At 40.9% G+C, this 22983-nt stretch overlaps 1 protein-coding gene across 2 annotated transcripts in view; it reads right to left on the bottom strand.

Annotated features, from left to right (window-relative positions):
- The window catches only part of POU6F2 (POU class 6 homeobox 2), a 495570-nt gene extending 476954 nt beyond the window's left edge, over window positions 1-18616 (bottom strand). The window contains exon 1 of one of the 2 annotated variants that reach the window (XM_058725457.1): window positions 18463-18616. In XM_058725457.1, coding sequence (XP_058581440.1) covers window positions 18463-18567 — 105 coding nt within the window. In that variant the 5' untranslated portion in view covers window positions 18568-18616. Of the gene's footprint in view, window positions 1-17678; window positions 17802-18462 lie in introns of those variants that run through there. The other variant, XM_058725452.1, reaches the window with a different exon arrangement.
- Window positions 18617-22983: the final 4367 nt, after the last annotated feature.

The following is a 22983-nucleotide window of genomic DNA, read 5'->3' as shown; positions in this document are numbered from 1 at the left end:
CATATGATTAAACTCATATGTGGAATTTAAGACACACAGTGGGTGAACATAGGGGAAGGGAAGGAAAAATAAGATAAAAGCAGAGGGAGACAAACCATAAGAGACTCTTAAATACAGAGAACAAATTGAGGGTTGCTGGAGGGGAGGTGAGTGAGGGGATGGGCTAAAGGGATGATGGGTTTAAAACATAAAATAGAATAAAATAAAATAAGATAAAATGTTTTTTTTAAATATTCAATTCTCAATTAGCAAAGGAAAATTGGGACTAACGAAGAAGAGTTGGCACTAACATAATTGATGGGTCTGCCTTTGCATTAGCCTCAGATACTTTGAATTCCAGGTGAACAAAGTTTGTTCAGCCAAGTCCACAAATGACTTTAGGAGAGACAAAAGAGATGAAGATTACCCAGGGCAGTAAATGGCACCGAGGAATGAATGGAATTAAATCCTCCACCACCACCAACCATCTCCTCCCTGGGGTGGGGTCGATGGGGGAAGCCCAAGCCTGTAGAACATGCTGTTACTCTTGTGTATTAAGAGGCCAGATGCTTTGGGGCTCCTGGGTGGCTCAGTCAGTTGGGCAACCGACTTCAGCTCAGGTCATGATCTCACGTTCGGGAGTTCGAGCCCATGTCAGGCCCTGTGCAGACAGCACGGAGCCTGAAGCCTGCTTCAGATTCTGTGTTGCCCTTTCTCTCTGCCCCTCTCCTGCTCGTGCTCTCTCTCTCCCTCAAAAATAAATAAATAAACACTAAAAAAAAAAAAAAAAAAAAGAGGCCAGATGCTCTGCAACATGCACTCAAGCACCTGACTTTCTATACAGAAAACTGACTTAAGACACATGCATGCATGTGTGTGTGTTTGTAAAATCCTGAAATTCAAATATCCATGTTATTCAGTCTCACTGCGGATGCTGGATGGACTTTCCTTTAGGGTCATTTTGGAACCATAAACCTAAACCTGTCACTCATGAAAACTTCCCATTTTGTCCTGAGACAGTATCCCTGACATTTTCATGGTTTTCTTTTTGGATACCACTCGTATTTCATAACATTAAGGGATTCTAACTGGAAACTTGAAACTCATAACTGTTTTGCATGAGACTCATCCAAACAATCAACACTTCGTTTTTTACTGATCTGCCAAAACTCTTTCTTTTCCTAATTATGTCTATATTTCTTCTCCCTCAATTTGTCTGCAGAAGAGTAATACTTATTTCATTAAAATAAGCATACACACACACACACACACACACACACATATACATATATACATACACATATTCTCTTCATTATTATGTTTAAATTCAGCAGGAAAACCAAAAAACACTTAGATGTCAAATGTTCAGATATTGCTATTTGCTTATGCCGCAGAAATATAAATCATAAAGCAGTTCATTAACATAACTTTACTTGTGCATTATTTTGAGAAAATTTTATTCAAGAATGAACTAGAGGAGTCAAAACTCATGCCCTTGTGTTCTAAGTACCAAAACAATCTCTTCATTCATTATATTCCTTATTCATTAACTTTTTCAATTTGTAAGCACATGTGTAGTTGCCGGTTTAACAGGATATTCTGTGGCCTTTTGTATTAAAAGTTTTAAAACACGATTTGAACAATCCATATCCTAGACTGTAGGAAGATGAAAATTATTCACAGTCAATTGATGTGTGGTGCATAAAATACTGCTAAAGCGTAAAGCAATACAAGCTTTCCACCCAGAGTAGTATTTTAAGGAACATGTGTATAGGTGGATAAGTGGTAGAACAGATTTGTTTTTTACCGCTAAACAAATACAGGAATATTTTCATGAAACCCCTGAAAATGCTACCGGACTTGTGAGATGTCCCTTAGTTGTGAGGCTTTTTTTTTTTTTTTTTTGATCATGTCTTATTTATTTGATCCACATACAACTTAACATCCAGTCAATATAAACTTCTGAAACACAAAAATGTTGTGTCCTCATTTTCCACTGTTCTTTTGTCCTTTAAGTCCACTAAATAGGACCTTGGAGCTCTCCTTCCTTTTTTCAAGATTCAACATTCAGATGGGCCAAAAATAAGCATCCACTGGATAGTATGGTGACAGCTGCTTAAATTAAATGCAATATGAAATACGAGTAAGAAATCATAGGTGAGGAAGCCACTTTCCTTTTAAAATTTTTTTTTTAACGTTTATTTATTTTTGAGACAGAGACAGAGCATGAACAGGGGAGGGTCAGAGAGAGGGAGACACAGAATCCAAAACAGGCTCCAGGCTCTGAGCTGTCAGCACAGAGCCTGACGCGGGGCTCGAACTCACGGACCGCGAGATCATGACCTGAGCCGAAGTCGGCTGCTCAACCGACTGAGCCACCCAGGCGCCCCTCCTTTTAGACATCAATATGAACATGGAAAATAATAATTTTCAGGTCCCATTTGCATATTCTAAAGTGAAACAAGTAGAAGAACACACACACAAAATTCCCAAAAAAGGAATTTTGAGAGGGAGCTAAATGGAGCAAAGGCAACTCAAGACTTCAAAATCACCAGACAAGAAAGAACATTCTACTGAGATATAAATGAGAAGAGGGACAGCTGTGATAGAGGAATCATTGGGAAGCAATAATTGAGAGCCCAAACATGCCAGGAGGTGTCTCTAGAAAGACTTAAGACTAATGGGGGCACCTGGGTGGCTCCATCGGTTAAGTGTCCAACTTCGGCCCAGGTCATGATCTCACAGTTGGTGAGTTCGAGCCCTGCATCGGGCTCTGTGTCAACAGCTCAGAGCCTGGAGCCTGCTTCAGATTCTGTGTCTCCCTCTCTCTCTGCCCCTCCCCTCCCCTCAAAAATAAACATTTAAGAAAAAAAATGAGTTATGGAAAGCAGAGGCAGGGGAGGGTAAGATGCTGAGTATAAAGAGTCTAAACTGGGCCCCTGGGTGGCTCAGTCGTTAAGCATCCGACTTCAGCTCAGTTCATGATCTCGGGGTTTGTGAGTTTGAGCCCCGCGTCAGGCCCTGTGCTGATAGCCTGGAGCCTGCTTCAGATTCTGTGTCTCCCCCCTCTCTGCCCCTCCCCCACTCACGCTCTATCTCTCTCTGTCTCTCAGAAATAAATAAATGTAAAAAAAAAAAAATTTCAAGAGTCTAAACCTGTAGAGTCTCTAGGAACTCCTTCAATTAGTCTAACATGATTATGGGCCAGTTTCTCAGAGAGGAAAATGGAAGGCAGGGAGGAAAGGAGGGAGAAAGGGAGGGATGGAGAGAGGAAGCAAATAAGAGATAGAGATAAAAGGGCAGCAAAGGAAAGAAAAGGAAGCGTTTGTGCAACAGTCTAGACTGAAAATACTAAAATCCCAGGACCTTAGTTTGTCCAAAACCCTTTGGATTCTGACTGACAATGACTCCAATAAGATACCAACCTTGCCCATTTCCTGCAAAAATAAGCCACACGATTGCCCAGAAAAAAAAGCGTGTGGTGAGGCAGGGAAACTCCGATTTTTGGCCTCATGTTTGCACGCGAACGGACTTCTCACACACGAGGAGAAATTCTGTGTTATCCTGGTAAGTGACAAGAGTCCGATATTCATGGTCCTCCACAGCCATAAAGAATTTGATTTTTTCCCTCTATACCCCACTCCCCTTAGGAGGCAGAAATCCTGCATAAATGGGACTCTTCATCAGACCCAAACTTTCCTTTGGCAGGCTGTCCTGAAATCAAAATGTAGGGTCAAGAGCAATGAACGGGCCTATCTGGCTGCAGATGTGAAGTCACATTTTTCAATGAGCTCTGTAAGTAATAAAGGGAAAATGAACTCAGGAATTAAAGAAAGGATCTTATTAATGGCCCACTAAAACCCCAGTAGAATAAAAGAAATGAGCACACAGGACACCTATTTATTTTATATTAACATCTAATCACAATTTTTCCTAAACTTAAATCATGGCTAGTGGATTAGAGACACACTCTCCCTTTCATTTGCTCATAAATATAATTTGAGCCCCTGTGCTGTAATTGGCATCAACATCACGGGCTGACTTTAACCAAATAACCAGGAGGTAGCATGGTCCCTTGCCTTCAACGTTTCCTTTAAAACTCTCTTTCTAATCAAAATTTGGTCCAACTGAAGAAAAAAAAAAAACATGGCTTCAAGACATATTGAAGGAAGAGAGGTGCGAAGAGGTGAGAAACCTTCAAATATCTTGATGCTCGAAATCTTCAACTCCTATCCTTGCCTACTTTCTTGCATTCAGGCATAAACCTCACTTTTTTGTGTGCGCCCTATTGTCAGATTTGATTTGCTTTGTATTTGTTTCTTTGTGGTCATGACCATCATCCTATCCTGCCATAAGAATGTGCAACTATTAGGGTGCCTGGGTGGCTCAGTCAGTTCAGCGTCCAACTTCGATTCAGGTCATGACCTCAGGGTTTGTGGGTTCGAGCCCTGCGTCAGGCTTTGTGCCGACAGCTTGGAGCCTGGAGCCTGTTTCAGATCCTGTGTCTCCCTCCCTCTCTGCTCCTCCCCCACTCACACTCTGGCACGCTCTCTCTCTCTCTCTCTCAAAAATAAATAAATATTAAAAAAAAAAAAGAATGTGCGACTACTACGGACTCATGGATTTATCGTGTACTAGGTCCACTGGGGTAAATATAGGAGAGAAAATGAAAGAGTTGAAGATAAACAGTGTTCATGGGTAAAATAAGAAAATTCAGTTACCATTAAGGCTTCTATATGACACTGTTCAAGGAAGACAAACTTCCTGGTGGCATTAACATCTTGACATTCAGCACTCTGACAGATTTGATCGGCCTAATGCAGGTACATGGAAAAGTTAGTTTATCACCCATATTATGGTGAGTGCCAAACCACCCACCGGGCTGGTGTGCTCTGAATTTGGCACAGAAGAAGATACAATAGCACCCTGGACCATCTTGTTGTTGCTATTTTTCAGGCAGCACTATGTGTCCCTGTTTCTAACAGAGCCGAGGAGGGTCTACAGTTCAGGAAATGGACAAGAAGTGAAGCTCTGAAACATGCACACTCCCCCCTCAGGTGCATTAATATGAGGCTTGGACGAAAAGTGGGCCAAGAACACCTTGTAGACTCTGCAGCTGGGTGTGCACCTGGCTTTTACTCCCTCTCCACAAGCTTAAGCCAACGTCTTCCACTGCTGGGACCCTGCGGGAGGTGTTATCGAGACTCGGTTCATCTGTCTGAGCAATGGCCCTGTCTCCTCCCCTTAATGCAGGGTGGTCTTGGAAACAAGGGGTGTAGGTCCGGAAGAGGTGGCAGGTCAACCTAGACGATGTGTTCCACTACAGTAGGTGACAAGCTCGGGCAAAAACGTTGTCGTTACCAAGTGTTCTGTTCACTTCTGCTGTTGCAAAGCAGTAAGTACTCTGTTGAAGACCATGGTGGTGATTCATTTCACCAAATCGCCATAGTGTCTCCTAACCTTACACCATCTATAGGTGTTTACGTAACTGAATTTTGTGTGAAGGGTAAAGAGATGTTTAAGAATAAACTCCACTTAGTCCTACATCTCTAACACACAAATGCAAACAAAATTAATGTTTTGTGAAAGTTTTAAACTATGGGGTAGATTTCTCCTTTTCAGCCCCATTCTCCCCTCCAGAGCCACAAATATTGAAAATGCCACTCGACAGGAAGAAATTTAATTGAAAAGAGTTAAGCAGGGGAGAAGGTACCCTTTATTTAGCTTGATGTAAAAAAAAAAATAGAATTGATATAGGAGAAATGCCACAATATTATTAAAAGCTTTACAAAATTTGAGTTAAGAAATAGCTCTTTGATAGAATCACTGATTTCCCTCCACCATAATCTGTAATTACAGAAATATAATTGGGTTATAAAAATTAGTTTAGAAGTGTCAATGCACATTTGGCTAGACTTGAGCTGAGTTCTTATGAAGAATGAATAGAGAAAACAAGGCCATCTAATAAATTTAACACTCTGATTTCAAATTTAAGCAAGAATGTTAGTTTTAAAAAGTATAGATAGAATGTTAATTAGCTAAAAGGTAAAAACAAGAGTTTCTGAGACCATTAATTCAAATAGTGAAGACAATTATAAAATATAAACTTGTTTTCTATTTTATATATTTATATACTACATTTTACATATAATATAGCATAATATAATATAATATAATATAATATAATATACAAAATATAATGCAAAATTTGTTTTCAAAACTTTCAGGCCTTCCCTAAAACTGTCTATGGGAATTTTGTTCCTCACACACACACAGAACAGCACCCATTGGGCACTCTGTTTAAGGTCTGTTGCGTCTGAAGGCACATCTCCCAGAGCACTAATAAAATGGAGGCCAGGGTGACTCCTTCTTTAATAGGAGCAACTGCTTCCATGGAAGCTTTACCAGAGAGCACCAACTCACTCCTCCATCCTTCCAGTCATCATCTGTTCTATTGTTCTATGTTTTGTAACAGAATCATTTCCCAGACCACCACGACAGCCCAATCATAACAGGTAATGATAGCAACAATAAAATTCATATGTAGGAAATGAGTAAGTCATGGATTCTTAGGAAAAGGAGGAGGAGGAGGAGGAGGGGGGGGCGGGAAAAGAGAGGCAGAGAGAGAAAGGAAGGAGGAGGAGGAGGAGGAGGAGGAGGGTAGAGGCTGGAGGGAGGGGAGACGGGCGAGAAGGAGAGAGGGGAGAAACAAAAGACATTTCTGCAATACAGTCTGCCTTCATCATAAGATGAAAGAATACTAAGAACCATACTTTCCACAGGTAACGTTTAGGGCCATGTTTCAGTTGTGTGATTTTATGTATGATTAAAGGGTTTACACCTTGGCTTCCAACATCCTTAGTTCAAATCCAGCTTTGCCAATTGCTGTCCAGGTGACAAGTGACCCTGTGCAATTCCTCAGCCTCCTAGTTACTAAAATGGGAGGTAGTAACAGTAACTACCCCACAGATATCATGAGGATTACATTATGTTTATAATGTTCCTGGCACCTGGTAAGTGCTTACGAATTGGTAGATCATTATTAGTGTTATTTTTAAGATGGCTAAGTACCTAGCTCTCTTCTGGATAAAAAAAAATGCTATCAAACATTATCTCAGAGGGGCACCTAGGTGGTTCAGTCGGTTGAGTGTCCAGCATGACTTAGCTCAGGTCATGATCTCGCAATTCATGAATTTGAGCCCTGCATCAGGCTCTGTGCTGACAGTGTGGAGCCTGCTTGGGATTCTCTCTCTCCCCTTCTCTCCCTCTCTGCCCCTCCTGTGCTCTCTCTCTCAAAATAAATAAATAAACTTTAAAAAATTATCTTAGATATTCAGCAAAGCTTACAAGATTCAAGATTCCCACTGAAACATACAACACACACACACACACACACACACACACACTCACACACTGATTCTTCTGCTGTGGATTTATGATTTTGTGTGTGTGTGTGTGTGTGTGTGTGTGTGTGTGGGCACCTGAGCGTGCATCAGGGTGACATTGTTTAATATTTATTGTTTCATTTTATTACTTAAAATAACATTCATGAAATTTAAGAGGCACTATAATAGAGTGCATTAGAATCACCTGTAAAACTTCTTCAAAATGCCCTTACCCAGGCCCTACCCAGACAAACTCAATCAGAATTTCTGGGGATGGACCTTGCATACCAGTGGGTTTTTCCAAGGTTCTCCCAGGTGGTTCTAGGGGGCAGCCAGGGTTAAGACGTGGAAAAGAGGAAAACGGTGAACCCTTAGAAAGGATTTCTAGGTTCAAACTCACTTATTTTATTAACTGGCAATATGGCTGTGAAGAAGACATATAACCTTCTCTGAGCCAGTGTCCACTGCCATTAAATGGGAGGGATGATTTGCGCCTAACTTCTTAGAGTTGTGGGCTTCAGATAAAAGCGCTAAGACCAAAGCTTTGCTCTGCAGTTTGTTTTGGGAGCTAGTTTTGAGCTTCACGTACGGAACCAGCTACTTTTAAACTTGTAAATGACGCATGATTGTTTCCTGGCCAGGTTACTTGTCCCAGCCTCTGTAGGGAAGAAGGGAGAGCGGATGAAGCATGCACCGCCCACCCCCCAACCAGCAGCTCCCCAGAATCAGTTCTGGGAATCTGGGCTGGGAAAGATGGCCCAGGCAGCTCATACCTCCATCTCATACAAATAAGATTTCATTTACCCACTTCATTTTCTCCTTAGTATATGGGAAGTGATGTGGTAAAGATGAATGAGCACAGGATATCCCAAAAGAAACGTTCACATTCTCTTCAGTATTTAAGGAGTACATGTTTTGTCCACCTTACCAAAACCCTAAATTACCTGAATTCAAGGGCTATGTCTGATTAGGTTTGATTCGGCCCTTCTCCTGACTGCATTATTTAACCTATGAATCATGGTTGAAGGATTAGTCTGACAATATGAAATATAGAAAACAGGAATTTAACTGACATTAATGACCATGAATTTCTTCTGGTCTCTTTTTCACTAATCTAGGTATACTAACTGAATCATGCATTGGAAACATATATCTCTGTCAATTATCTTAATAAATAGCAGTGAGGCCCATGAGAGAAAATAAGTTATGCATTTTGTTCAGCTGAATTGGTGTCTTAAAACAAACCCAGAAGTCTGAGAGCCATAACGTATCTGACTGAGAATCGGGTCCCTGTGTCATTATCTCTTGTTCTTACTTCTTTGTCACTAAATACACTATTGTGATTTTTATTGCTACTTTCATTGGCCTGAGTGTTCAATATCGAAATGATGAATAAATATTCTTGGGGCATAAAGCTATCCCTCTCTTCTAAGATCACTCATCACCTTCTCTTAGGAGACACTACCTACGAGTTCTTTTGGTAAAGCAAACTCCGCTTAGAAGATTCTGGAATTTTTTGTGTGTGCCTAGAGGGATGAAACATCTCTATTTGTTAGTCTTATTTCAGAGACTGACTTATTTCTGAAAAGTTAGATGTTCATCAAGAGAGAACTGGCTAGGTATTGTGGTGATCAGTTTGCAATACACACAAATATCGAATCATGATATCATACACCTGAAACAAATATAATGCTGTATGTCAGTTAGATCTCAATAGAGAAAAGAACTGTTTTTAAATAAGTCAGTGTATATCCATGAAAGGGAATACTATAGAGAAGGATGGAAATCTATTCGTAATAATATGAGATGTTCAAGGTATCTTTTTAAAATGTGAAAGTTGTAGAACTCTGTCTACAGCATGAATCTGGAGTGTTTGAAGATTTTCTATGCTCCTATGTGCATAGAAAATTTCTGGAACGATATAATACATTATTGATGATGGTTATTTGCGGGGAGTAGAATGATGGAGTAGTTCAGTTTTCACTTTATATTCTTCTGCGTTGTTGCTGTTGTTTGTTATAAGCACACATTACTTTTATAATTTGTTTAATAAAAAATTTTAAAAGACTCTTAGGATTCTACTAGGTGGCTTGTCCCGATGGCATGCATATAACAACTGTGCTCACGTTCATGTTCTACTCAGACGCTCCACTCTTCGCCTGAACTAGCTGTTTAACTCCTATTTGATGGATAATTGTAGAAAGAGAGAAAACAATCCCAGTTGGTATGTTTCAGCACTTGTAGAAAGTAGCTCTGAAATGGGAGTAGAATGCAAAACAAAGCATCCTTGTTTTTGGAAGGAAATTACCATACCATGTAATGGCAACATCATTACCAGAATAATCATCCTTTTACAGTATAGTGATCAACTATGTACTCAAATTTCTACAATTGATTTCTAGAAGTTGTAGTGTTTTTCCATTTGCTTGAACAGCTTACTTGAAATGAAGAGTATTTTAAATAAACACCTACCATAATTTTTTCAGGCACTAAAATTGAAAACAGTTAAAATATTTTTATATTACTAGGGGTTGAATAAGTATTCTACAATGTCTAGGGAGTATGTGTGCATGTGCGTGCGGGTGTGTGTGTTCACTAATTAGATTGCCTCACTTTCATTTTCACTCCAAATCCTTTAGTCCCTGGAAATCTACACATAGATTCGTTTACACATGGAAAAAGTTTTCAAAAAAGAAACAACTTGGGGCACCAGTCAGGTGTCTGACTTCGGCTCAGGTCATGATCTCACAGTTCCTGGGTTCAAACCCCGCATCAGACTCTGCTGAAGGCTCAGCATAGAGCCTGCTTGGGATTCTGTGTCTCCCTCTCTTTCTGCCCCTCCCCTGCTTGCACTGTGTCTGTCTCTCTCAAAAATAAATAAACATTATAAAAAAAATTTTTTAAAGACACTTTAGTTACTAAATCAAGTATTCGCATGTTGCCAAGAAACACAGTATAACTGCCTTGGATTTGGACAATAACGTTCATCTTCGCTCCCAGAAACCTTTTGAATATTATTATGAATGCTTTTACATTAGCAACATTAGTGAAACACTCCGAAATACACCTCAAATGTATGAAAATCAACTCTGTTAAAGAGAGATTTGAACCAGAGAAAATAAATACAGCCAGTGATGTACTTTTCAGACCCTTGAACACCATCTGCTGATATGAGCAGTGAGAAATTTTCAAATTTGGGGTTCTTCTAACACAGCCAAATTTCCACAAAATCTCTTCTTTTCCCAAATTCTGACCTGGGGCATTTCATCCTACAATCACTTCTGCCTCCCATTCAACCAGCATCTTGTCAAATCTGGCTGCAAGATTAAGTTTCCAGATTCAGAATTCAATATTGTAACCCTAAGGATATAAGATCCAAGCTGGAACATTCTGTTTAAAAAAAAAAAATGGATAAAATTGTTTCAGCCCAGAGACCAGAGTTTGCTCTGACCATAATGATGAATCATCAGGGCTGACACTAAGTGAAATGAGCTTGATGTTCTTGGCTTTATTCGTGCACGTTAAGCAGGGGTTTACGTTTGTCCCAACTCTCAACCTTTTGTCTAAAAGGTTGAGAGAGCCTTGTTTTCTAGTATTATTTAAGGCTCACAAAATTAACTGGCTCTATCTGTCTTTTGACCCGCCATAGCCTAGGACGGTGTACCTGGCCCCATTCTTGCCCATGCTGGCGTCCAATTTTGAAAGAATACAACTGACAATTTAAGAAATATCCACTTTTTTTTTTTTTTTTAACATACCTTCAATATCAACTAGGGTTTCTGACATCCATGTCTCTCTGCTGGTGTAGTATTTTGCCTCTTACTCTCAGTAATAAAGTATTACATTAAAAAAATCTGTACCTGAATTCTGCACTGAAAACTAACCTCTCTGTAAATGATGCACTTTGTTTTTAATAAGAGGAGTTGGTCTGAGTTCTGATCAATGTGAAAAACACCATTGAAAAAGTATTTAATCTTTTTTTTTTTTTTTTTTTTTTTTTTTTTTTTTTTTAAATTTTTTTTTTTAACGTTTTTATTCATTTTTGAGACAGAGAGAGACAGAGCATGAATGGGGGAGGGTCAGAGAGAGGGAGACACAGAATCTGAAACAGGCTCCGGGCCCTGAGCTGTCAGCACAGGGGCCCGATGTGGGGCTCGAACTCACGGACCGCGAGATCGTGACCTGAGCCGAAGTCGGCGCTCAACCGACTGAGCCACCCAGGCGCCCCTAATCTTTTTAAAGTAGATCTGTTTCTGCAAGTGTTTAGGTCTTAGGTGTGAGACATAGATGTGTTCTTCTTGAAACACTTTGTAATTATTCATGAACAATCAAAGTTATAAAACATGCTGAGTCAGCATCATATTAACGAAGGGAAACATCCCTTTTAATAAGGCTGTTCTTCCACAGCACCTAAGCACTGGTTAAACTCGCAGAAAGCTCCCCAAATAAAGGGGTCCTTAATCTTAAAAATTCGTGTTCCGTGGCTCCGTGGCAAAAACACTGTGAAGCTTTTCTTTCTTTTTTTTTTTTCCTTCTCCTTTTGGCTTTGTTTTAAAACTGTATTTGTCTTGTCCTAAAGTAATCATTTCGCTGCTTATTTCGATGATCTAAAATCGCCAGGCGACACGACATCAGCTTACAAAACAACAAAAACACTAACTACAGAATCCAGAGTGTCGATCAGTTCTCTGCCTCCGTCTTGCTTTGTTTTGCTCTAGGTCTTGCCTTTCTCTCTGGTGCCCTTTGCTGCCTGGGCAGCCCACGAGGATTCACTTTTCACTTATTACTCATCACACTGACTCTGGATTACAGCGGGGAGGAGAGGGAAAGCTGAGGGGAAAATGACAGTGAAGGAAAAGAGCAAAATACCAGAGCAGTGCGTTTGAGTAACTATTTCCTTTTCCTTCACTGAAGGTGTGGACACATTTATTTGCATCTTTGACCTTAAGAGGGGGGAGCTGGGAATTGTACGGGCATCTTTTCCCACTGAAAGAAGCCACCCCCGGCACGGGGGCGGGGGTGGTAAGGAGGACGGAAAAGAGGTGAAATTTAGAATATTCTGTTGATCTTCATTTTTCTTTTTTTCTTGTTGTTATGGTTAGAAAAATGTGACTGAAGGGAAAAGGGTTACAGTTCACCCGGAATCAGTACCAAGTATCAACAGCTAATCTCGGTCTTTTAAAGAAAGAGTCCTTCATATCATGGGGGGTTTAAAGCCAGTGATAAAACAAAAAGCTATTTTCTGAAGCCAACCAACTTAAAAAATAACTGGTTTAACACCTCGAGAGCTGCCTTTAGTATTAATAATCAGAAATGCTTTCAAGTATTTTGCCCTCCCTTGCATACAATGGTTTTATATTTAGGAGTGGTGGCTCTGAAATAACAATAATGTGGTCATTTATTGCTGGAGTAAAGAAAACAGCACAAGCAGAGAGCAAAACAGGAAGAATGTATCCCATAAAAATTAGGCAGTTTTCACCTATAATTGGCTCACGTTGTAGAAGTGGGAAGAGCAAGAAAATAATAGAAAGAAAAATGAATCTTAGTGAAATGTAATGACAGGTTCTCACAGCTCTTTCTTCAGTCTAGGGTTCAGAAGAATTGTGCAAAAGGCAAAACTGGTACATATCTTGATTATCATTTTGGACCAGCTCAAGGCAACATGACTCAACTCAGTATTGACATGTAATCCCAGAGCAAGTTGTGACTCAGTAATTTACTCTATTGGGCATACGTTTCACCTCCTCCCTGCGTCCCCCCCATAAAGGAAGGAAGGCAGGGAGAAAGAAAAGGAAGAACATAAATGAAGGTGTGAAATTATAGTGAGAGCAGCTCCTATCTCCCAGGTAAAAGTTTGGCCACGAAATACAGATGAGTTTAAAAGTTGTGTCATTTAAATTTTCTGCTAGTGTTCAGATTACGGTCAATATTTACCTTTTTGCTTATTTTTCTTCAAGTCCAATCCTTTGATATTGGCATTTTATTTTCACAACCTTACCCTTTACTCAATCAAGTGTTAGAAAAAAGCAACAGCTTGTATGATATCACAATGCAAGGGAGAGTGGAGCTTTTCAATATTTGCAGGCACATGAGTTATATTCTAATTTTGGCAAACAATAAAGATGAAAACAGAAAGATGCTTTCAACTGTCTGGTAAAATGCAGTTTACGTAAGCAAAGAGATTGTCAACAAAAGGATCCTTCCTTCACCTGTCTCCTGAACAAGTACCACAGATTTGATATACACGAAACACATTATATTCAAACTGTCTTACATTGAACATGCATATTTCAGTGTTCCAGCAACCTCTCTCTATATTCTAGCGATGTGAATCCAAAAGCTTTAAATTCTTAAACACTGAAATTTATACTTGGATAGAGGGAGTTTCATTAACTGATCTTAAAAACAGAAAAGAAAGTATGGTTTCAAGACCAGCTTTCCTGCTCTGGTTTAGTATGAATACTGACCTTATTGTACAGTATCATTACAATACGGATACACCCTTACTTTAGTGAGCAGGACTGGCTTTACCATTTAAACACCTGCTCAGGTAGCATACTGAACTTCAATTTAAAAATATTTGAAAGGTAATAAAAATTGAGTTCATCCAGTAGAATACAAAAAGCTAACACCAACTTTCCTCTGAGTGGAGTATTGAGTCCATTAGAAAGACATAGTACAAATCCACGGTACAAATTCCTTACAAAGGAATACTAGCACCATTTCGTATTCAGAAAGAATAAACCTTCATTAGTTTTTTTTTTTTTTTTTAGTAAACTGTATACTCTTAGCCTAAATGCCCTCAAAAACAGGATTCTCAATTAAATCCAAACAACAATTTCGCCTCACTAACATATATAAATTTGCTGAAGTGATAGGTTGGTTTCATATGAAAAGGGCAGTCACACCTACAAAAATGAGTTTTTAGAGCACATGAGAGTTATGCTTGGCATGTGTGAAACAGGGTGAGGTTAGCCCTAAGGTTTAATGTTTATAGAAAGGGCATGAAAATCAGTGGAAACAGACTGAGAATAAGCAAGTGTGTTATTTACACACCCTGGGGGCCCCTCTCCCTGGGCCACCTCCACTCCCTTTCAGCTTGAATATGGACTAGTTAGGCACGTTGCTCTGAGAGCCATGTTGAACATTCTCGGGAACAGGGTATAAATAAACCCACATGCAAAACTGCTTTACGACCAGAACAATGAAATATTTTGGGGTTTTAAAAGCTTCACATGAGAAAACATGCACCGAAATCCTATTCAGCCAAATGCACTTTCCCTCCGTGCCATTAGGGCACACTCTCGAGCACTGTCTCAAATAACTGCATTTACTTCCGAACGTGCCCCCTTTAAACATTTTGAATTGTCTAAATTTACCCTGCAGGGAAAAAATACCCATTTTACTGGTAAGGTAAATTGCAGTTGCAAAAGCTTTGGACTGTGCTTCCTGTCCTACCAAGGATGGTTTCTCCGCTCTTCTGCCGACCCCTCAGCCATGACCCCTGGAAGCATACCCATGAGCGCTTTTACCCGGCGGTGTCTCTCCCCATTCCTAGCAAACTCTTAGATATGCTTGATAAATATTTTTATCTAATTTGCCTCATCTGTTGTTTTTATTAACAACTAATTTAATATCCTCTGTTCTGTAATATCTGCAGAAGCCAGTATAAGGAAACGTGCAGCCAGCCCAGACCCTGAGGCCTGTGCATCAAGATGGCAGGCTGGCCAAGGGTCCTCTGGGGACAGCAGTGCCAGAAGGAGGATTGGACACAGTGACCCGTCTGCCTGAGATGAGGGGGGAAAAAAAAACAACATCAACCAGGAGCTCTGTAATACTGATGAACTAATCTGTCACTCACAAGCTCGGGTCTGCAAAAAAGAAAACTGCAGTAAACATTTAATAACCATGAGGGGTGAAAATGCAAGCCTTCATTTTCAAATGCTGTTCAAACCTATGGCTCAGAACCTACTTAACTGGTTAGTTTGTGTTGATTTGAAAAATCATCTGAAGACCACAATCCACCCTATAGTTCCAAGGGTTAGGAAGTGTGCCACAGATAACTATCAAACATCCAGATGATTTCCAAGAACTGTATGAATGAACCAAGTTTCTTGATCTTGATATCCCAGGCAGGGAATTTGTTCTTAAGTACTAGACTGCTTAATTGCTTGGGGGAGAGAAAATCCTGGGGGAAAGACATTTATGAGGCAATATGTGCTCCATAGAGTCAGTGCACTCTCTCCAGCTGGATCATGGCCAGCAACGCAGAGAAGTCTACTCTTCTCTCCAGTAGAAGCAACTGGATATTTGATCTTAGAGATGAATGAAAAACCTAAAGATCATATTTCATGGGAATCTTTCAGTATCCTGAATGGAAAATACCACTGAAAATCGGTTATTTGCTCCTCCAACCCAAATCCACTTAGGACCAGAATTAAGAACGTGGGTGGGGGGCTGCGGGGGAAGGACAGAAATAATTTTTATTCTAATATGTATTTGAGGACGAACTAACATTTGCATTACCAAACGGGACTGTTCACACCTGCTGAGTAGGCAAAGGAGGGTACTGAAATCAACAGCTTAAAAGAAACATGTATTTTTGATTATGATTGCCTGAAAAGCAGTAAAAAAAAATTATTTTCACATTCTTGTTATTGTTAGAAGTCATCATCTGGGTAAATATTTTTATCTGTGCTATAACAATTAAATCATTTCAAAAATCTATGCCCTCTTCCTTTTTACTTCTATAGATGCATATGGGACAGTATGCTATCTTTCCTTTCGCCTCTGAGTGTTTCAGTTTCAGAAGAAGTAAGCATTTTAGTTTGTACATTTTTTATGTTTGTACATTTTTAATACAGAAAATTTTTACAACCTGCAGAATGACAACTATTATAATTTACCAGCTTGACAACAGTACCTGAGCCTTTTTATAACAAATAATTTATGAGAAATGAGCTCTCCAGAAACCATGTGGCTACTCTGATGCAAGTACTTAGAAAGTATTTGTTAACAAGTCATTAATGGGTATAATTCCTGGACATACAAAGTCTTTAAAATGTACAAAATGCCAAGCCATGTAATAATAACCACCACTTTTAGACCCTGACAAATTAGGAGTTTAATCTGGTGTCTGTAAAATGTATACCGATTTCCTTTTTGAAAGTATATATTTGAACCTTTTAAAAGTATATATACCTTTGCAATGATTTCCAAAAAACAGTATTGCATAAAAATTTAGAAAGATGTCTCCCATCTTTTTTTTTAAACAAGCTTTCTTTTCCCAACTAAGGGAAATGTATACGAAAGGCACTCCTATTTTTCACTTGGGGATGGAATACAGTAATTTTGCACAGTATTATGGCCCTACGATGACATTCAGAAGAGAGAGCATGTTTACAACCCAAGAAAAGTTTTATTAAACAGGACAAAACTGTGATCAGGAGCTCCAGTGTTCTTTTTCTACAAAAAGGTCATCTTTTTTTAGCAGGCTATTTAATTAATTCTATATGCCCTGATTATTTTAGCTAACTTTGATATACTTACTTGCTCATCACTGAACACCTACACTAAAGTGGGTATTAACAGCATATAAAATCAGTCTTTATATATTTTCTCCTGCCAAATGTATGCCCAGAGACTTCACTTTCTGTCTGTATAACAAAAACCAACTTGGAAGTTTTTTTTTTTTTTTAAATATTGTTCTATTGAAGCAGATTATCTACTGCTTTTAAAATAGTGTGAGCCTGTGGAAACATGGTATTATATATCTGACATTTCCCATCTAAAAATACATTATGAAGCATGCTGATATTAATAAACCATGTGCTTTCAGAACCCTAAAGTGCTTCGCTATAATTTGGTTGAAAACAGAGTCAAATGGTATATTTTCCACCATGCTATTAAACATACAGCAAACAAATTTCACATCATCACTTTGCCAGCTTGTCTTGATTGGAAAGTGTGCCACAAAAAAGAAAAAAAACTTTTAAAGAGTTTATCAATATTCGTAACCACATTCTGATTGCTGAGTTAACAGTTCATAAGTAAGCCTAGATAACTTAGAAAAAAATGGATCAAAAATACATTCCCCAAAAGAGAAAGAAAGAAAACACATATACTCTCATTTTCCTCACCCCACCCCCATCATAGAAAAATCACCCTTCCTTTTACAGCAGTTATCTGAAGGCAAATGAAAATACAACGATCCCTTCCTCTTCGGATTCAGCTTACGGACGCAAACATTTAAGCACAAACATAAAGTACCGATTGCACAGAAAGCGCCACACAGAAAGAGCAAGACTCACTGACCCATTTGGAAGACAAAGACGACAGAACAGCAAAGCTCTAAAAATCAGCTTGTGAGGCCTCAGAGAGAGATTCTTCTGGCATTTCATCACAGCAGCCCCAGATCAGTTCACCTCCCTGGATCCAGGGAGGAGGAACTAAATAGAGCTGTTTATTAACGCTGGGGTGCTGGATTGCATTAGGAAGCCGACCAGACCACCTGGACCTTTCAGAGTGTGGCAGTGTTTAATTTGCAGCCTGCCCCTTCTGCAGCCGCCAAGACCATTTACCAGGCTCAATCACACATTATCTGGGTTAGAAGTAAAGGCACGTGTATTCCTAGATTTCTGTTTTCCATAGAGAGAGGGAGAGGGAGAGAGAGACGTAGAATATAGCCAAAATAAAAATATGGAACAGAACAATTTTAACTACTACCTAGGAAACGTAGCACCTTATTCTCTCCTTACACTTTCTTTCAGAGATCACGATCTGGACAGAAAATAAATTCTTAAAAATAGATTTTTTTTTAAACATCCAGACCAAATTATAAATTAGATTTGTCCTTGGATTTTTTGTTGTTGTTGCTGCTGTCTGAATTTTTGTTTGTTAAGCCTCGCATGGAAGTTTGAGGCTGAGGTTCCCTGGCTAGATTTACTGGGTGCCTATTGCCTCCCGCACTTTCAAGCACTGCGCTGGCAGGTAGCTGAAGATACAGATAGAAAGATGGTGCTGTAAATATGAATTATGTGAATCATATGGTGAGACCCTTGTGGAAAAAAGGGGAGTTGAGAAATGGCTGACTCCATACCTGACCAATTACAGCTTGCATGGTCCCCGTGTCCTGCTGGGCTGAGAGATCGCAATCCATCATATGTTGTCTTTGAAAAGGAGAATGGGGGTTTCTGGCATGCATCTGTCAATCAACTTCTGCACTCACAACCATCACCAAAAGCAAGGGGAAAAAAAGTCAAGCTGCTTCACCAAATAGGATGAAACCGTCATGTGACCTCCGGCAGACTCGCACACACACATTCACTACCTCCATAGAGCATAAGAATTTTCTGTAGATATGAAATGACATTGACAAATACCCAATACCAAGTAAATAAAGTGAGACAAACAGCTATTCACCAAAGACAAAACATAGGCTGTAATCTGCCGCTAAAGGTTTAACAAACATATGAGGATTTTTTTAATACTCTAGAAACCTGTGTTGAAGACCAAAACAAAAACAAAATTAACTATTTCATGTGATAATTGAGGCTTTGGGTTCTAAGCCACCACATAATTTTTTTTTTTCAATCATAAGTCATCACCCCACTTCTGTGAGGCTGTCCCTAATGATTTTATTTTCAGAATCTCTAAATGACCTTCGGACAATATGCAGGAGTCTTTATGGATTTTGTACAACGTCACCTTTACAGAAAAGCTTGAAATGTTAACCGTCGCATAACACAGATACCCTGATATTTGTTGACTGGAAATGGATATATACAATCATTTGTGTAAACTCTGATGACCACTCAAATATAAAATATTCAAAGTGTGTAAATAGTAGTCACTAAACTTTTCATTTTCCGAAAGGTTAGGAAATGATTTACTTGATGTAAGGTGATGACAAAGATTTCAACTTTTTTTCATTTAAGTTAAGCTATTTGAGAGCACACACTTCAGGATAGATTGTTGATGTCACATGGGTTAGCTATTATGAGGGTGACATGAATATAATCCATTAGCTTTTTAACCCTTTCAGGATTGAGGTCGCAACGGGATTTCCCACACAACCTGACAGATAACTGCAAAGTTCCTTTGTGGAATGCAAAGCCATAAATAGCAACTGTTAGTTTGGTGGCTTTGTGAAGTTATTAACGTTTGCATGTAAACTTAAGGTCACCACTTGGCGTACTCTTTCTGGCTTGTCAAAAAAAAATTTTTTGCAGGACAACTTTGCGGTATTAAAATGGGGGCACTTTTTCAAGGTTCGCAACTAACGTTACGTTAGAGAGGTGTTGAGAAATGTTTGATACAGAAAACGTACCGTCACGTAGACCCTAGCGTTGTGCTATGTCATCACTCGAAAATTAAGAGGAACTTCAAGTAAAAAGAACCATTTCTGTTCGACATTTCTGAAGACAGCTTTAGGAGGAAAGAAGGACTCAAGTCTTACAGACTTGTCATTCAGAGCTGCCCCACAATGTATACACACACACACACACACACACACACACACACACACACACACACACCGGCATCCCCAAACAAAACGAAACCGTGCAGAAACTGGGTAGCCCCCCTGAGGCCGCAGGACTGGAAAGGTCCTCCTAGCAAGATTGAAATGCACAGCTGGCCCGCATACACCCCGTCCGTCCGGGCCGCTGGAGGCACAGACCTCCCCGGGGCTTTCCGCAGCCCCCGCGGGCCCGGGAGTCTAGGCAGGGACAGCCGAGCCGGACTCCCCGAGCCCGGCCGGCGTGGCAAGCGGCGAGGGCTGTGCCAAACTTGCCCGAAGGCTGCGGGCTCGCGGGGAGGGGGTAGCAGGGGCGGAGTGGGGGTGGCGCGACCGCTGCTGGCCTGGCCTGCCTGGACCCTGCGCGGGCGGACCCTAGGCCGCGACGCTGAGACCCGCGGGACCAGGGCAAGTTGGGAGGAGGGGCGCGCCGAGCCGCCGGAGCCGCGCTCCCGACCCCTCGCGGCCTGGCGGCGCCGCCCTCCGGGAGCCTCGTGCCCGCCGCCTGCGCCCGCGCTGGAGCCCAGCCTGGGGCGGGGGCGCGGGCGGGGGCTGGGGCAGGACGGTTGCCCCACACCCTCCGTAGCGCCGCCAGGGTATGGGCTGCAGGCTGTCTCCCGCAGAGATCTAAGCCCCGTGGGCGCCACCCCGGAGAGGGGGTGGGGGTGCACGTTGCAGGAGGAGTTTGAAGACGCCCCCCCCCCACCAAGCTCCACCTGCAAATTATAGTGGTCCAGGTTGGCATAGAGACAGCTGTTTGCCTACCCTCAGGTTGTTTACGTGACCATCTACAGTCATTTTACTGGTGAACTCGGATAGGGCCCGGTGTCGGACACCTGACATGACATTAGCTCACTAAATCCTCATAACAACTCAGTAAGGCAGGTACAATTATTCCCATCTTACAGGTGAGACACAACAAAAGACAGCTGCTCAAGATGAACAGGGCCATGATTTGAACTTGCTCTGACTCTGAAGGTGGAGCTTTTCAGAAGAACCCCGAGAGTCAGAAAAACTTCAGAATAATGGCTACCATATATAAAGTACAGATGCATTCAACAAATACTTACGGAGACTCTGCCACGTGCCAGGTACTGTATTAAGCACTGGAGGTACAGCAATACAGACGTAGTTCCTCAGAGGTCTCATATTGTGGTAGTTTGGACAGAGATTTGTGGAATAATCCCAGAAATGTAAATTTTTAAACTATTCTGAGAGCTACGGAGGAAAGCAAAAGAGTAATTTGAGAACCTATGTCAAGGGAATTGACATAGTCTTGGGTGTGTGAACAAGGGGAAATTGACAAAACTTCCCTAAGCAATTGACTCCAAAGAAACTGTAATTGGAAAATGTAGGTGAAAGGGGGAAAGGGGGCGATGGGGATAAATATCTTCCCCAAAAGAAATATGCAAAAGGTGAGGAGGTTGCATGGCTAATTGCAGGAGCTCAAAGAAAGCACTGCGCCATGTGTGGAGCACAGACAGCAGGGCGGGAGGCAAGGACCAGAGTGCACCGGTCTCTTAGGTTGTATGAAGGATTCTTTACCTTAGCCAGGAGCCCAGTGACGCAGCAGAATAAGCATGTGGTCTCGCACTTAAATTCTGAAAGATGTCTCTGGCCAAACAGCAAAAAGGTAAGAGTGTTAGGGGGAGTAATGAAAGGAGATTTGGTGGGCGCATTTGGTTACAGGTGGTGGTGTCGGGGACTGGATGGTTTCAAGGAAAAGGTATAATTCACAGAACCTGGTGGCCAGTTGGTGGTGGAACTTGAAAACAAGAGGTATCTTTCTGATTTGCATAAAATAAAATATTTTGTGATGCCGCTTACTGAGCTAGGGGATGAGGAGGAAGATCAGGTTGAGGAAGGGCAGCAGGGATCATAATTTTCATTTGAGATTTATTTTCACTACAATCCTCAGGGTAAGAATGATGATTCAACCCTCTCCCCCCCCCCCCCCCCCCCCGCCCAGAGATGAAAAATCTAGGAGTCTGAGAGATAAAACAACTTGCCTGTGACCACAGCGTAGCAGGGAAGGTTCATCTGAGGGAAAAATCAAGGTTCCTGACCCTTGCATTCAACTGCTTTGAAATCAGTTGGTGGTTCTGGTGTTTTCCAGTTGATTAAAATCTTCCTACCAGGAAACCAAGGTAAAATTGATGACCAGAACCATTCTCCTAGGAACCAGTCCTCATAAAGAAAAGTCTTCAGGGGCACCTGGATGGCTCAGTCGGTTAAGCGTCCGACTTCGGCTTAGGTCATGATGTTGTGGTCCGTGAGTTCGAGCCCCGCATCAGGCTCTGTGCAGACAGCTCAGAGCCTGGATCCTGTTTCAGATTCTGTGTCTCCCTCTCTCTCTACCCCTCCCCTGCTCATGCTCTGTCTCTTTCTCTGTCTCAGAAATAAATGTTAAAAATTTAAAAGAAAAAAAAAAGTCTTCAGATGGCATCTCCTCTGGTATTAAAGTTTGGTTGGGACCCTAAGCCCCTGCCCATATAGGTCTGGTTTCTAGGTCTAACATGCAATGGCAAGAAGGGTGTAAAGATAAAAACACAAAGGTAGTTTTGAATTATCCAACTAACAACTTACGTATTTATTGTTGAGTATGATCTCCTGATAGGTGTTCTGGGTAATAAGAGACTTGAATAAGACCTACTTCCTGTCATTCAAAGGTTCATAATCTAGTGGGAAACAGACACATATAAATGAATTAAATTCGGCACAGATTGCTTTCAAAAAACAAACCAAATGCATAAAAGGTTTACCTGAGGGGATTGTTGGATTTTCTCGGGTCAAAGACGCTTACGTTTTTAGGTGCCATGATATACAGGCTTGGGTTAGGATCTACTCTGTTCCTTACCTCTGACTGGGTGTGGCCTTGGGAAACTGGCAATTTCTCTGTGTCTCATCTTATAACTCCTCAATGGTACCGTCCATAAATTGAGTTCTACTTTTAGGTTACCCAGGAAATTTTAATTATTTTCCCTTATGGGAGGACTCCAGAGGGGCAGGAAGAGGAATTCTGGAGAACTGAGGAAGGCTGCCTTGAAGATAGGTGGAAGGATTCTGACTATGATAGAAACAAAGGGCGCCTTCTATTTAGGG

The sequence above is a fragment of the Neofelis nebulosa genome, chromosome 4 (genome assembly GCF_028018385.1).
Source record: "Neofelis nebulosa isolate mNeoNeb1 chromosome 4, mNeoNeb1.pri, whole genome shotgun sequence".
In the NCBI taxonomy this organism is placed as follows: Eukaryota; Metazoa; Chordata; class Mammalia; order Carnivora; family Felidae; genus Neofelis; species Neofelis nebulosa.
The sequence above is the reverse complement of the archived record's forward strand: the minus strand, read 5'-3'. Positions and strand labels throughout refer to the sequence as shown.